Source organism: Protopterus annectens, chromosome 1.part1, assembly GCF_019279795.1.
Source record: "Protopterus annectens isolate FY-2018-M chromosome 1.part1, PAN1.0, whole genome shotgun sequence".
In the NCBI taxonomy this organism is placed as follows: Eukaryota; Metazoa; Chordata; order Ceratodontiformes; family Protopteridae; genus Protopterus; species Protopterus annectens.
The window spans coordinates 845,526,145-845,538,707 of record NC_056726.1 but is presented as its reverse complement, the minus strand read 5'-3'; the positions used below and the strand labels follow the sequence as shown (position 1 = coordinate 845,538,707).

Here is a 12,563-nt window from a genome sequence, read left to right as displayed (position 1 = left end):
AAGACAAAAAACAAAACTACCGTAATTTACAGACAGTAAATCAAAATAACCCTCAGAAGTTTTGGGCAGGTTTAAATAATCTACTACATCCTGGACAAACTTCAACCCTAATACCTGCTGCTACTATTGATAAAACCCCTGAAGATGTTTCTGATAGTTTTAACCAATTCTTTACTGAGACAATTCAAGCCCTAGCTAGCCAACTACCTCCTAGCTCCTCTGGTCCTGAAAGTAGCACCCCTAGAAACATACTCGCATTCAGATTCTAACCAGTCGCCACTTCACTTATCCGTACCTTGATCAAAAAATTAAAACCCACTACACTTTCTGCTGATCAACTCCCTGCCGAGTACCTACAAAAATCACTTGATGCTATTGCTTACCCCGTCTCAATACTAATCAATCGAGCCATAGTAGAAGCTAAAATTCCCACCATCTGAAAAATATCCTATGTAATCCCACTTCACAAAGGAGGCAGCTCTACTGAATTCTCCAATTATAGGACAATAGCTATACTCTCTCCACTTGCAAAGATTATGGAAAAATGTATTCATAGACAACTCATGCACCACCTAATCCAAAATCGCCTTATGGCAGACACTCAGCATGGCTTCCATCCTCATCACAGGACTACTTCAGCCCTCCTAGCCTTTACTAACACCATAAACCATAATCGCAACAATAATTATATATCCTCAGCCTTCTTTTTGGATCTTTCCAAGGCATTCAATATGGTTGATCACCAACTTTTAATCCACACCCTGCAAACATTCTGTCTAGATACTGGAGCCCTCCAATTGTTTCAATCCTACCTGAATGGTCGGCAGCAGGCTGTCCTCTGGCAGAACAAACTCTCTAACCTTCTACCCTTGGAGTACCACAAGGCTCTATACTAGGGCCCTTGCTGTTCTCCATCTTCATTAACGACCTTTATACTGTCATCCCAAAAGTCAGCTGTATCAAATATGCTGATGACTCTACTCTGATTTGCTCAGCCACATCTCCAGTAGAGTTATGGTCAGCTACCCAGACCACCTTTAATACAATAGAAAACTGGCTTTCTGAACATCGTCTGATCCTAAATCAGACTAGCAAAATTAATAACACAGCCGGTGATTCTCTCTTTGCAAACTCTGTAAGTAGATCCTGGAAATCTCTTCCAGCTGATATTACCTTACTTTCCACCTTAGGTCAATTTCAAACTAGACTCAAACAACATTTGTCACTTAACTGGCTATGTCAATGTATCAAGCCTGGCTAACTGTCTCTAGAATGTGTAAAAATCTGTTAACCAGTTTACTGTGTAATTTAATTTAATCCTGACTTGTGCTCAGGATTAACTGTAACCTGTGGCACTTGTTTAACTTGCTTACTTATGTAATCTCTGTAAATAGTCTGTTTGTAATTTGTAATGCTGGTATTATGTAATGCTGTATCTGCTTACCCTTGGAGCTTTTCTCCCCGAGCCTCAGCTGAAAATGGACATGCATCCAGTCGGACAATCCCGGTCAACAAATGTAAAATAAAAATAAATAAATAAATAAATAAATCATCACTTAAGACATAGGCAAACATACATTACCAGAAAAGAAATAAAGCATTATAACATTTTCCCATTTAAATACAGTATGCATCAACGTCAGTGTATCTACTTGTTTCAACTTTGCAATTATATTTGTTTTTGTAACCATGATCTTGGAGCTTTTCTCCTCGGGCCTCCACTGAAAATGGACATGTATCCAGTTGGACTAGCCCAGTCAACAAATGTAAAATAAATAAATAAATAAAATAAATATATTTTCTTTGCTACTGTCATCAGTCTAACATTACAAAAAACTGTGGAATTCCTGCCTTTCCTTAAACCTCACTCCTTCTCATCTTAAATATTATTCTGCATGTATTGTTCCCACAATTTCCATTTACTTCTCAGTAATTTCCTCCTTTTTCAGTTATTTTATCTCTTTTATAATATTCAGTATCTCAGATATATTTGTTGTATACTTTGATTTCCATTTTCTAGTAACTACTTTTTAGCAGCCAACAGAATTAAACTTAATAAGGCCTTATTGTATCTAGGCAATTCAGATTCTATATCCCAGCTCAAAATAATTGTTTCCTTACTTACAGTCATTTGCTCACCCGGTATTTATTGCACTTCGAAAATATATGTTCCCAGTTACCTCTTTCTTCTCCATCACTCCTCTAACATTTGGGGCGTAAAAATGCCTATGCAAACACTTCCAAATAAAGATCCCAAACCTTTTGGACTTGGTTGCAGATTTGTGACATGCATGTCTTCCCATTGTTTTCTTGTAAATTGCTTTTCCAGTCTCTCTTCCTAATCTTTGATAATATCTTCTGATTATTATAGTTATCGTGCAGTATTTTATATGTCCCACTAATTATCCCTCTTTTTAACAGCTGCTTCTGGTCTAGCTTCAGCTAAAAACTCTGCCAGAGCAGATCTTTCCTTAAAATTCCAATATCCCTTTCTCTTTGTACTCTGAGGTCAAGCCCCAGGGAAGGCAGTCTGTAGCCTATGTGGCATGATATTCTTTGAGTCTATAAACAGAAATTGCTGCAGGTATTCTAATATCTAGGCCATTAAGTGAAATTTGTATTTTATAGCATCAAATAAATTTGTATCTGCTTAAGGAATTATAATGGTTTTAGTTCTTTTTAAATATGAGTTAAATATGATTTTTGCTTTTAATATTTTTTAAAAAACTTTAATCAATATTTTTATGATAGTACTTGAAAAATGTTTTGTAAAAGTCTGATATAAAGCCATATAGGCCAGATACTTTGTTAATGTTTAGTCACTCTGTCACTTACCTAATTTCCAGGGCTTGTATTGGTTTTAACAAAGAAGCATTTTGTTGAGAATCTGATAACAGAAAAATAATTTGGTCTAAGTAGTTATTTATTTAATCCCTTGATACAGTATTTACCTACTTACATATGCATGTGTGTGGATGTACTCTCACTTATTCACTCACACCACTAAACTCCACACCCCCCCCCCATGACTTTGCTGAGCTTACCTATACCATGAGTATTACCATAGGAGTGAATGGGTGATTGCTGTGTTTTTAGTGTGGTCATTTTTTCTATCTAAAGTAAAGTTTGCTCCACCGAGGGAGTCTCTGAATCATTCAGCCAAACAAATCTGAAGCCTTGAACATTTCAAGGGGAGAGCATTTGGCTAATAAGCATTAGTTACTCCCCTGGAATTCTTCATTAGCATTTAACTCTACTCCCGTGACTGCCCTCCACAGTGAGGTTACTGCAAGGAAGTAAAACCTCATCAGTAAAGTGGTCTCTGAATTGGAAAAGCTTGGCACTGTGGATAATTTTTTAAGGCTTCTCCATCATGCTAAGTCTTTCTGAATGTCAGCCAAGTGTCTTCATTATTGTTTGAAATGTCAGTGTTTTCAAGGTCAGTAATTATCTTTTTAATGTATTTTTCTTTTTGTTCATCTATTCTTTTGTAAAAACAAGATTTATTAATAAGATTTCTCAGCTGAGTTTTAGTTGGGCTGTACCTTCAAGTGGTCTAATGTACTACACCAGTAAGCACACTTAAATGAAAAAAAAATACATTTTTTAAAACAGCTAATTGAATACCAGGTTTTATTTCAGTTCTTTTTTTTGCAGAAATTATTGATAATTATATAAAAATCTTTCCCGTCATCATCTTTTTGTAATACTTTGAGATTTAATGTCCAGTTGCTTTCAGAATTTCGAAGTTCATAGAACTCATTTAGATCTAAATAAAGTTGAATCTTTGTGTGGTTAGAGAAGTAATAAGGATCAGTTATATTGTCTTGTATAGTTGTTATTAATTTATTGGAAATGAAAAGGTACTCATTTTTACCACCCCTTACTGGTTCATCCTTTCTAACCATTACAGTGCCCTTGTCCATTGCCTGGTCTGCCTGCTCCTCCTTCCTTCCCTGGACTTCTTCTGTGAGTGAACTGGGTCCAGTCTAGATGTTAAGGGCATGCTATGGGGAGTGGGGGGGTGTTGGCCCATGGCTTCTGCTGCTGGGTAAATTTATGACATAGCCTCCCGCTCCCCCCACATTCATTTAAGATGTCTGAGGACTACTCCCCCTCTATGGACCACTTCCCTTTTTGGAGTGTAAGAATGCCCTCCCCAGAGTGGGGCACACCCATCTCTCCCTGTCAGCACCTTTGATGCTAATCGAACCTTGTTTGCCTGGGCTGTAGTTAGGGCTTTAGCCCTCTGTGCCACAATGCTGGCTAATTAGTCAATTCCTGACCAAGTTTTATGATATAATGATTAAACTCGAACCTTCTTTTTTAAGATTAACAGTCCTTTTGACTCTGTGTAATTTCTTTTTTATTTGGTTGTAAGAATCTTACAGGTAAAATTGTTGTGATGTAATTGAAACTTGTGATTATTTCCTATACATTAAGAATGTAAACAGACTGATTCTTTAAATCTTTAATTTATTTTCAGGATATTTTGCTTATTCACTGCTCTCCAGAATGGATCTCTGAAAATCAAATCTTAGCTTCCTGTCGATCAGCCCTCAGGACAAAGGGCATTATAGGATTGAACAAGGCACCTTGTTTGAGAGTGCTTTTGGAAAGACTGCCCCAACTATTAAAGGAACAGTATGAATATGAGAAGGTAAGTAGTTGGCTTTGTTAAATTAGTAAGTCCAGTAATGTTTGAGAAGTTTAGAAAAAGCAATTGAAATTGACTTAATATTTTCATCCTTAATGTTAGCATTTTCCTTTTCTTGCATTTACACTGTTGTCTCTGTTGGTTATCATTTAGTTAACATGTCACTTTCTCTTGTTGGTACTACAGTATCTGTGCCTTTGTAGTGTCTACATGAGAAATGCCTGCAGGCTACAAAATACCCCACAAAGAAAACAGGCTGATGCATCAAATATGGGTGCTCTTGGTGGGTTTGTGAGAGGAATTCTCTTTCTAACTTTGAGCGGAATGACTTTGATACTCTGTCATGTCTCTTGAATGGCATACATAACATTCATGATGGGTCATCATTTTTTGTTTGCAGTGCTTCCTCCTTTTCCTTAGTTTGATTGTGTTCCACATAAACAATTTAAGTGATGGTTGTGTTTTAGTAGAGTTAAGAGGACCACGACAAACTACATTCCATAGAAAGGGTAATAATTGAAGAAGAGATTAAAAAGGTTACAAAGTAGTATACAAATTCTTAGGAGGAAAGGTAGAGAATATACTATTATTACTGCTGATTCCAATACTTTGACTTACTAATATATTTAAAATCCATGTTAGAGTTTTAATTGAAATACTAATGACTTGGACTCTCTTAACCATTTATGTATTTCAGTTCATGGTGGGGCAGGGAACCTCAAGTATATGAGAAATGTATCTGTCTGCCAGTGAGTTGAAATGGAAATTAGTAAATGATTAGTACCTAATTACTTCTGTGGAAGCTGATGATATAGCAGACTAACTGAGCTGCTTAGTTACAGACCCCCCCCCCGTAACACCAGTGATATCCCACTCCTCTCCCTCCTCACCATTTGCTCATCATCTGTTCCTTCACTCCTGTATTTGCTTCTGAGATTTCAAATGCATGCCATCTACTTCTCAGGTCTGATTATGATGCCCTGGATATACAAGCCAGGATAGTGTCTTTCACCATGGCTCTGCACAGTGGATAATAGGATTTCTTGATTAGATTTATCATCAGCTTCTAAACCTGCCATTTTTGAAATTAACTGTATTTAGAAACTAGGCAAAGGTGGTTGATTCTACTTTTACAGAAAGGTTGCTCTTCTCTGGCTGTAAAAAAAACAAGTAACTAAACTAAATGATTATAGACTAGACAGAGATTATATTTAATAGGAACATGTGCATTAAATTGAAATCTTCAACATACATCCAATAACTATTTCAAATCAGACACCAATAACAACTAAGGCAAAAATGCATAATTATGAAGCAAAAATAAGATAATGGCTCTTACCCACCTTACGTCTTAAAAAGAGAGAAATTAAAGGAATGGGCTTTGGCAATTATTTGAGAGCTAATAGGGAAGATAGAAATTTTTCAGAAGGTATAGCTACTGAGTGGGGTAAAATGAAAGTGACATTTAAAAATAGGGTCGAAATAAAAGAAAAAGAGATATGGATAAGAATTATCTAAGAAGAGCTGACAAAGGTTAAAGTATTGCAGAATAAGGAGAATCTCACAGAGTAAGAAGAGGTGCAACTGCAGATTACTAAGGAGGAAATAAGGGGCTATCTGCATTACATGCATGAGTTTAGAAAGATTGCTGTTAAGCAACTGATCTGATGTTGTCTCTTTCATTCCTCTTCATGGTTGGGTTACAGATCCAACCTTCGGATCTGACTTGGATGCATTTTTACAGACTAGGATCCAAGTCTCAAGCCCCTCCCACTTCCGATAATGCACTGTCCCATGACTAACTCCCTCAGATCTCATTTACCGCACAGGAGTGTCAGACGTGGTTGAGTCTTGAGCCTTTGGTGAGTTTTCTAGTTGGATTGCTAACTTCTTTGTCTGGTTTTCTCTCAGATACATGTCTTTTTGTGTTCCTTTCCTCCCCCTTCTTTGTGTGTAGGTCTAGAATCCTTTCTTTTTCCTTTCGCTTGGTAGTTTGTTTTTTGCCTGCACTTTTTCCTTCTAGCCGTTGGTTTTAGGTCTTCCTCCCATCCAGCTGTCATTGCTGTTTATTGTTAGTGTAACAAAAAAAAAGTGGTAGATATTTATTTATGTATAGCTAGTTTTTGTATATTTCTATTCTTCTTTGCTGGCACACTGTTTTGTCCTGTGGTTAGTTTATTCCCTTTCTCCTTCCTCCACCAGGGAGGTTAAAGAGACTAACCGAAATTCCACCCATTCAGAGGGAGTTTGTCATAGCAGAAATTCTAAATCTACTGCAAAAAAACCCATCCAAGAGGTCCCGACCAAACAAAGAGGATTTGGAACTTACCCTTGCTTCTTTTTAGTGACAAAGGAAACTGGGGACCTGCGATCCATTTTGGATCTAAGCAAATTGAATTTGCTCATAAAGAAGGTGAAGTTCCAAATGATGATGGTTCTGTCAATTCTACACTTGCTATGGAAGGAAGATTGAATGTGCTCGGTGAACTTACAGGATGTCTACTATCACATCAAAATAGACTGATGCTCCAGAAGTCATCTGCACTTCCATCTGGGAGCCGGTCATTTTCAATTCAGAGCTTTGCCCTTTGGACTCACCACAGCCCCCAGGGTGTTTACTAAATGCACAGCGGTAATCACAGCTCACTCAAGACTACAAAGATGCTGGGTGTTTCCATAACTGTACGTCTGGCTCTTCACTGCCCCAGGCAGGCATTAGCTACTCCAGGCCAGGGATTACTTCTTCAACCTTGCCAGTCATCTCGCGATCACCATAAACCTGACAAAGTTGAACCCATCTCAGTTTAGAGTTTAGAATTCATTGGAGCTGCCTTGGACACAGTGAACCAGATTGCGGCTCTACCCATTCGTCTCATTCAGACCCTGAGAGATCACGTTCAAGCTGTCTTAAACCAGTCTTGCTCACCAGCAAGGCTGATATTTCAGGCTCTAGCATCTATGGCATCTGGCATCCTCTTAGTCCCTCTTGCAAGGTATTTTATGCAAGCTCTTCAATGGACCCTGGCTACTCAATAGTCTATACTCTACCAGCCTCTGTCTGTTCCTATCAAATTGACTTTGGTATGCAGAAGGCATCTTCAGTGGTAGTTACTGTTGGATGACCTAATGATAGACAGGCCCTTCCTCCTTCCTTCCCCCTCAGCCACAGTGACCATGGATGCTTCCCAGTTGGGGGGGCATTTCAAGGGAAAGATGGTCCAAGGCACATAGTTGCACATAGAGATTAGGTTGCATGTCAGTGTTCTGGAGATGAGAGCAGTCCTCCTTATGTTGCAAGCCTTTCAGGACATTCTCCCCCTAGGAACTATTGCGATTCACACAGACATGTCAGTTTGTGGTACAGCAACAAACAAGGAGGAACCCGCTTTTACCCATTGTGCAGAGAGGCCATGAGGGTCTGGGAATGGGCAATGTCTTTGAACTGTTTTCTGCTTGCAACTCACATGTCCTGGTAGACAAGCTGAGCAAGTCCATCCTAACCCCTGGTCCTTCAACCAGTCAGTAGCCGATTTGATCTTCAACCATTGGGGCCAACCTTGCTGCGACCTGTTTGCATCCGCCCAGAACAATAAGTGCAGCAACTAACTTACTTAATAAGTACCTAGTCCTTTCTCATAACTAGCTGTATATAGTGTATTCCATGATTAAGTTCTACAGTTGCATAATGCATCACACTTCAGTGTGTATTACTGTCTCACATTAACCACCTGTATCTTACTTTCTGTGTATTATGTAAATGTATTTTGTAATGGTTTTGTTGAATATTTTTGTATAGAATGTTTTGAATATTTTTTGTATCATGATGTACTATGTGGAGCTTTTCTCCCTGGGCCTCCACTGAAAACAGGCAATGTTTGCAAAGTCAGACTTTCCCCATAAACACATGTAAAATAAATGAAATAAATAAATTATTTTCTTCTGATCCCTCTCTCCAGGGGAGTTCCCAAGGGATGCTCTGGTTCACGATTGGCCAAGGGTCTCTTCTACATTTATCCCCCACTACCCTTGATCCCAAAGTTTCTTCAGAAAGCAAAGCATCTGAAGTCCTCAATAATCCTCATTGCCCCTATTGGCTCATCAGATTTGGTTCTCCTTCCTCTGGTATCACCTGAAATATCCTCCAGGGATTCTGGAACCCAAATGGGACCTCCTTTTTCACCTGATAGATGGTTTTCACCCCAGACATCTCTTAAATTGACCACTTGGTTTCTCTACTTCCAGGGATTTTTCGACGGAGCAGCTTTGCTTCCCCATACAAGACATTATTCTAGCCTCCCAAAAACTGGCTACTAAAAATTCTATGGGAGTAAATGGAAGAATTTTTCTTCTGGGCCTCGAAAGAGAACATTGACCCTTTTTCAGCTCTGATTCCAGCTATCCTTCTCTTCCTTGTCATCACTTTTCAAAGGAGGAGCCAGCTTTTCTACCATCAAACTTCAATTTTCAGCCATCTCTAACTTTCATTCTGGCAGTGTTTTCAATTCCCCTTCAACTCCCAAACTGTGCAAGGCCTTCTTGAAAGAGAACTTCCTCCTCAGGCCGCCAGTCAAAGATCCTTCCTTGCCATGGGATCTCACTGTGGTCTTGCAAGGCTTAACTCAAAAAGTGTTTGAACCAACCTGGGATTGTGACTTTAAGTTTCTTTCATGGAGAGGATATCTTTAGCAAAGAGAATCTCTGAGATTTGGACCTTGTCTTCTAAGCCTCCTTACATTATTTTCCACAAAGATAAGGTATACCTTCGTACTAATCCCTCTTTCATGCCCAAGGTAGATACAGAATCCAACCTCAACCAGACCATGCAACTACCAGTTTTCTTCCCATATTTCTCTAATGAAGGAGAATGTTTGTTGTATCCACTTGATGTTCACAGGCAGTTACGTTTTTATCTTCATAGAATGAAACCTTTTTGAAAATCAGAAGAGTATTTGTGTCTTTCTCTCTCTCTACCATCTAGGTTAGGTGGTTTCAAATGTTGCTCTTGCTAAATGGATAACAGACTGCATTACCTTGATTTATACTATCAATGGATTACAGCTACCTCATCCTCCAAAGGCCTACTCAACTAGGTCTATGTCCACCTCAGCCACCTTTTCTTCCAGGACATCTTTAGATGATATCTGTGCTGCAGCCACTTGGCCAAAAGCTCTTACCTTTGTCTTGCATTGCAACTTAGACATAGTTTCCAGGAGCAGAGCTTCCTTTGGTTCGGCAGTGCTCCGGCATATCCTTCCTTGAGACCACCCAGGAGTTGTATAGCTGGGAACTCTACCTAACCATGAGGAGGAATGAAGGAGACAACATCAGATTTATTAGTTATGTACTTACCATAACTTGATATCTGTGTTGTCTACTTTCATACATCCTCACCTTCCCTCCCTGCCATCCCTCTACCCAGTGCTCTAGGAGACCTGGAGAGAACCTTTTATGAACTGATGTTCCTGGTTTTGAGACTCTGGTTCTTAATGTATACTCCTTTTTTACTTTCTCTGCTCTCTATCAGCTATTTGGGCAGCAAACTAGATCTGAGGGAGTTAGTCAAAGGACAGTGCATTATGGGAAGTGGGAGGAGCTTGAGACTTAGGTCCTAGTCTGTAAAAATGTGGCTGAGTCAGATCCAAGGGTCGGATCTGTTAACCCAACCATGAGGAGGAATGAAAGAAGACAACACAGATACCAAGTTATGATAAGTACATAACTAATAATTTTTGATAATAACTCCGTAGCATACAAACTTTTGGCATAATGACTTAGGCAACAGAAAGTAAAAAGGAATGTTGCCAGACAAGCCAATAACAAGAAAAATGACCAGTTATCTTGTAGAAGTATTAGAGATATTTCAGAAATTTTCTGAAAATTTGAATAAAGCATAGAAATGTGGAAATCAAGAAAAGCACAAATGGAAATATTTATAGAAGACCTAAGTATACAAAGGTTAGAGGTAGGGGTGACTCAACAACAGATAAAATAGGAGGACAGGAGATTAAAATGGTGATGTAGTATCAATTTGCAAGAAAGTATTCAGGAATAGATGGTACTTCTGTGGAAGTTTGGAAGCTAGGAGAGAAGAAAGTGATAAACATCTGGAAAGTTTTGTTTAATGGTATTTTTAAAGAAGGAGAAGCTCAACATCCTGGAAGAAAGTTGTGGTGTCTGTAATATGTAAAGATGGTAAAGACCCATCAGATCTATCTTCACATGGGCCCCTTTCTGTTTTAAAGTACAAGTATAAAGCGTTTATGAATCTAATAGCTAAAATAATGGCCACATTGTTGTCAAAACTGATAGATATGGATCAGTGTAGTTTTGAGGCTGATAGGCAAACATGTGACAAAATTAACAGACAGTGATGACCCAGAGGGAAGCAGAGACTGTAGGAAAACACCGCTGTTGTTGGTGGGTCTTGATGCAGATAAAACATTCAGTAGAGTAAGCTGAGATTTTATGAGTAGGGCAATGGGAGAATTTGCATTTCCTGATAGAATACCAAGGTTAATTAGGAGGATTTCTGAGAGATTGGAGGCAAAATTAAAGTGGAAAGGTTCTACTCTAATAAATTGTCTGAAAAGAGGAACCAGGCGGAAGTGTACTCTTTCTTTTTTTGTTGTTTGCATTATATTTCATACCATTGGCAAAGAAAATAAGGTACTCAGAAATTGAAGGATGTAATTGATTTGGTATCAAGAAAAGTTGGCTTTATTTACAGACAGTATGATTTTGCTACTGATAAAACAAAAAAAAGGACATCTCAATATTATGGAACATTTTGAGACAGTTTTTTCAGGATATAACATTAACAATGATAAAAGAAAGGTAATATCTGTAAACTATGTACCATTACATGAATTCCTTCAGCGATACCCATATTTGTGGGAACACAGTGAAATGAAGTATTTAGGAGTTTGGGTTAAGACATATTCTGTTATGGCAGCAGCGGATATGTGGGAAGAGGCTAAACAGAAGATAATACAAAAACTGAAAAAATGGAAGTGGATATGGACAGCAAGATACAAACAAGGTAAATGGTTTTTAGTACCTTTAGTCAGGCACATTTAACCAACCAGAGGAGAAGATGAGGATAGTAATTTAAAAAGATTTGAAGGATTTTCTCTGGGAGGTAACGAGTGCAATGGTCAAGTGGGATAAGTCGATCCTTCCAACAGAGCAAGGTGGCTTAGGATTACTTGACTTAAAGGGCTATTTTAGAGCTCAACAGTTATTGCTCATATACATAACTGAATCAGAAAGCTGTAATTCAAAGTGGAAAGGGATGATGAAGTATGGAGGAATTGAAGAAATAAGGGAATAGTGGAATATTGTATGCAGATCCTTAAACATAATAATGACAGCCATACAGGATATTATATTATATTCATAAAGTAGTAGACTATATTGTAAGAACTGACTGAGCCAACACATGAATGGAGAAAAGATATTTTGCCAATAGGGATGACTGCAGTTAGTGTTACGGAGAATAGGCAAGATGGGGCTGGAATTTACTGGAGAAAACCGGTAGGAACCAAGTTATTAGGAATAAATAACTAGAGAGGGAGAGGTAATAGAACAGGAAGAGACCAAGGAGGCATTTGGACTGCAGGCTAGAGATTGCCTTCCCTATCAGGGATTGATATGAGAGCAATCCTATGTGAAAGACCTGTCTGGTAGAGTGTTTAGTTAAATCTAGAACAGAAGATATAATTAGAAGGGCATATAAAATGTTGTTTGATACCTATAGGAATCAATCAGAGGAGGTTAGAAAAGATTAGGAAGAGAGAGAATGGATAAACAGTTTAGAAGGAAACAATGAGAGGACATATGTATGGCTCTCAAATATGCAACAAAATCTAGAAATTTAGGACTTTTGCTTGAAAGTGTTTACATAGGT

At 38.4% G+C, this 12,563-nt stretch overlaps 1 protein-coding gene across 1 annotated transcript in view; it reads left to right on the top strand.

The window, feature by feature from the left end:
• The window catches only part of LOC122815150 (probable E3 ubiquitin-protein ligase HERC1), a 5,886,073-nt gene that overhangs the window by 4,629,301 nt on the left and 1,244,209 nt on the right, over positions 1-12,563 (top strand). Inside the window, exon 60 of the mRNA XM_044087407.1 lies at positions 4,487-4,660. Coding sequence (XP_043943342.1) covers positions 4,487-4,660 — 174 coding nt within the window. The remainder of the gene's footprint in view (positions 1-4,486; positions 4,661-12,563) is intronic.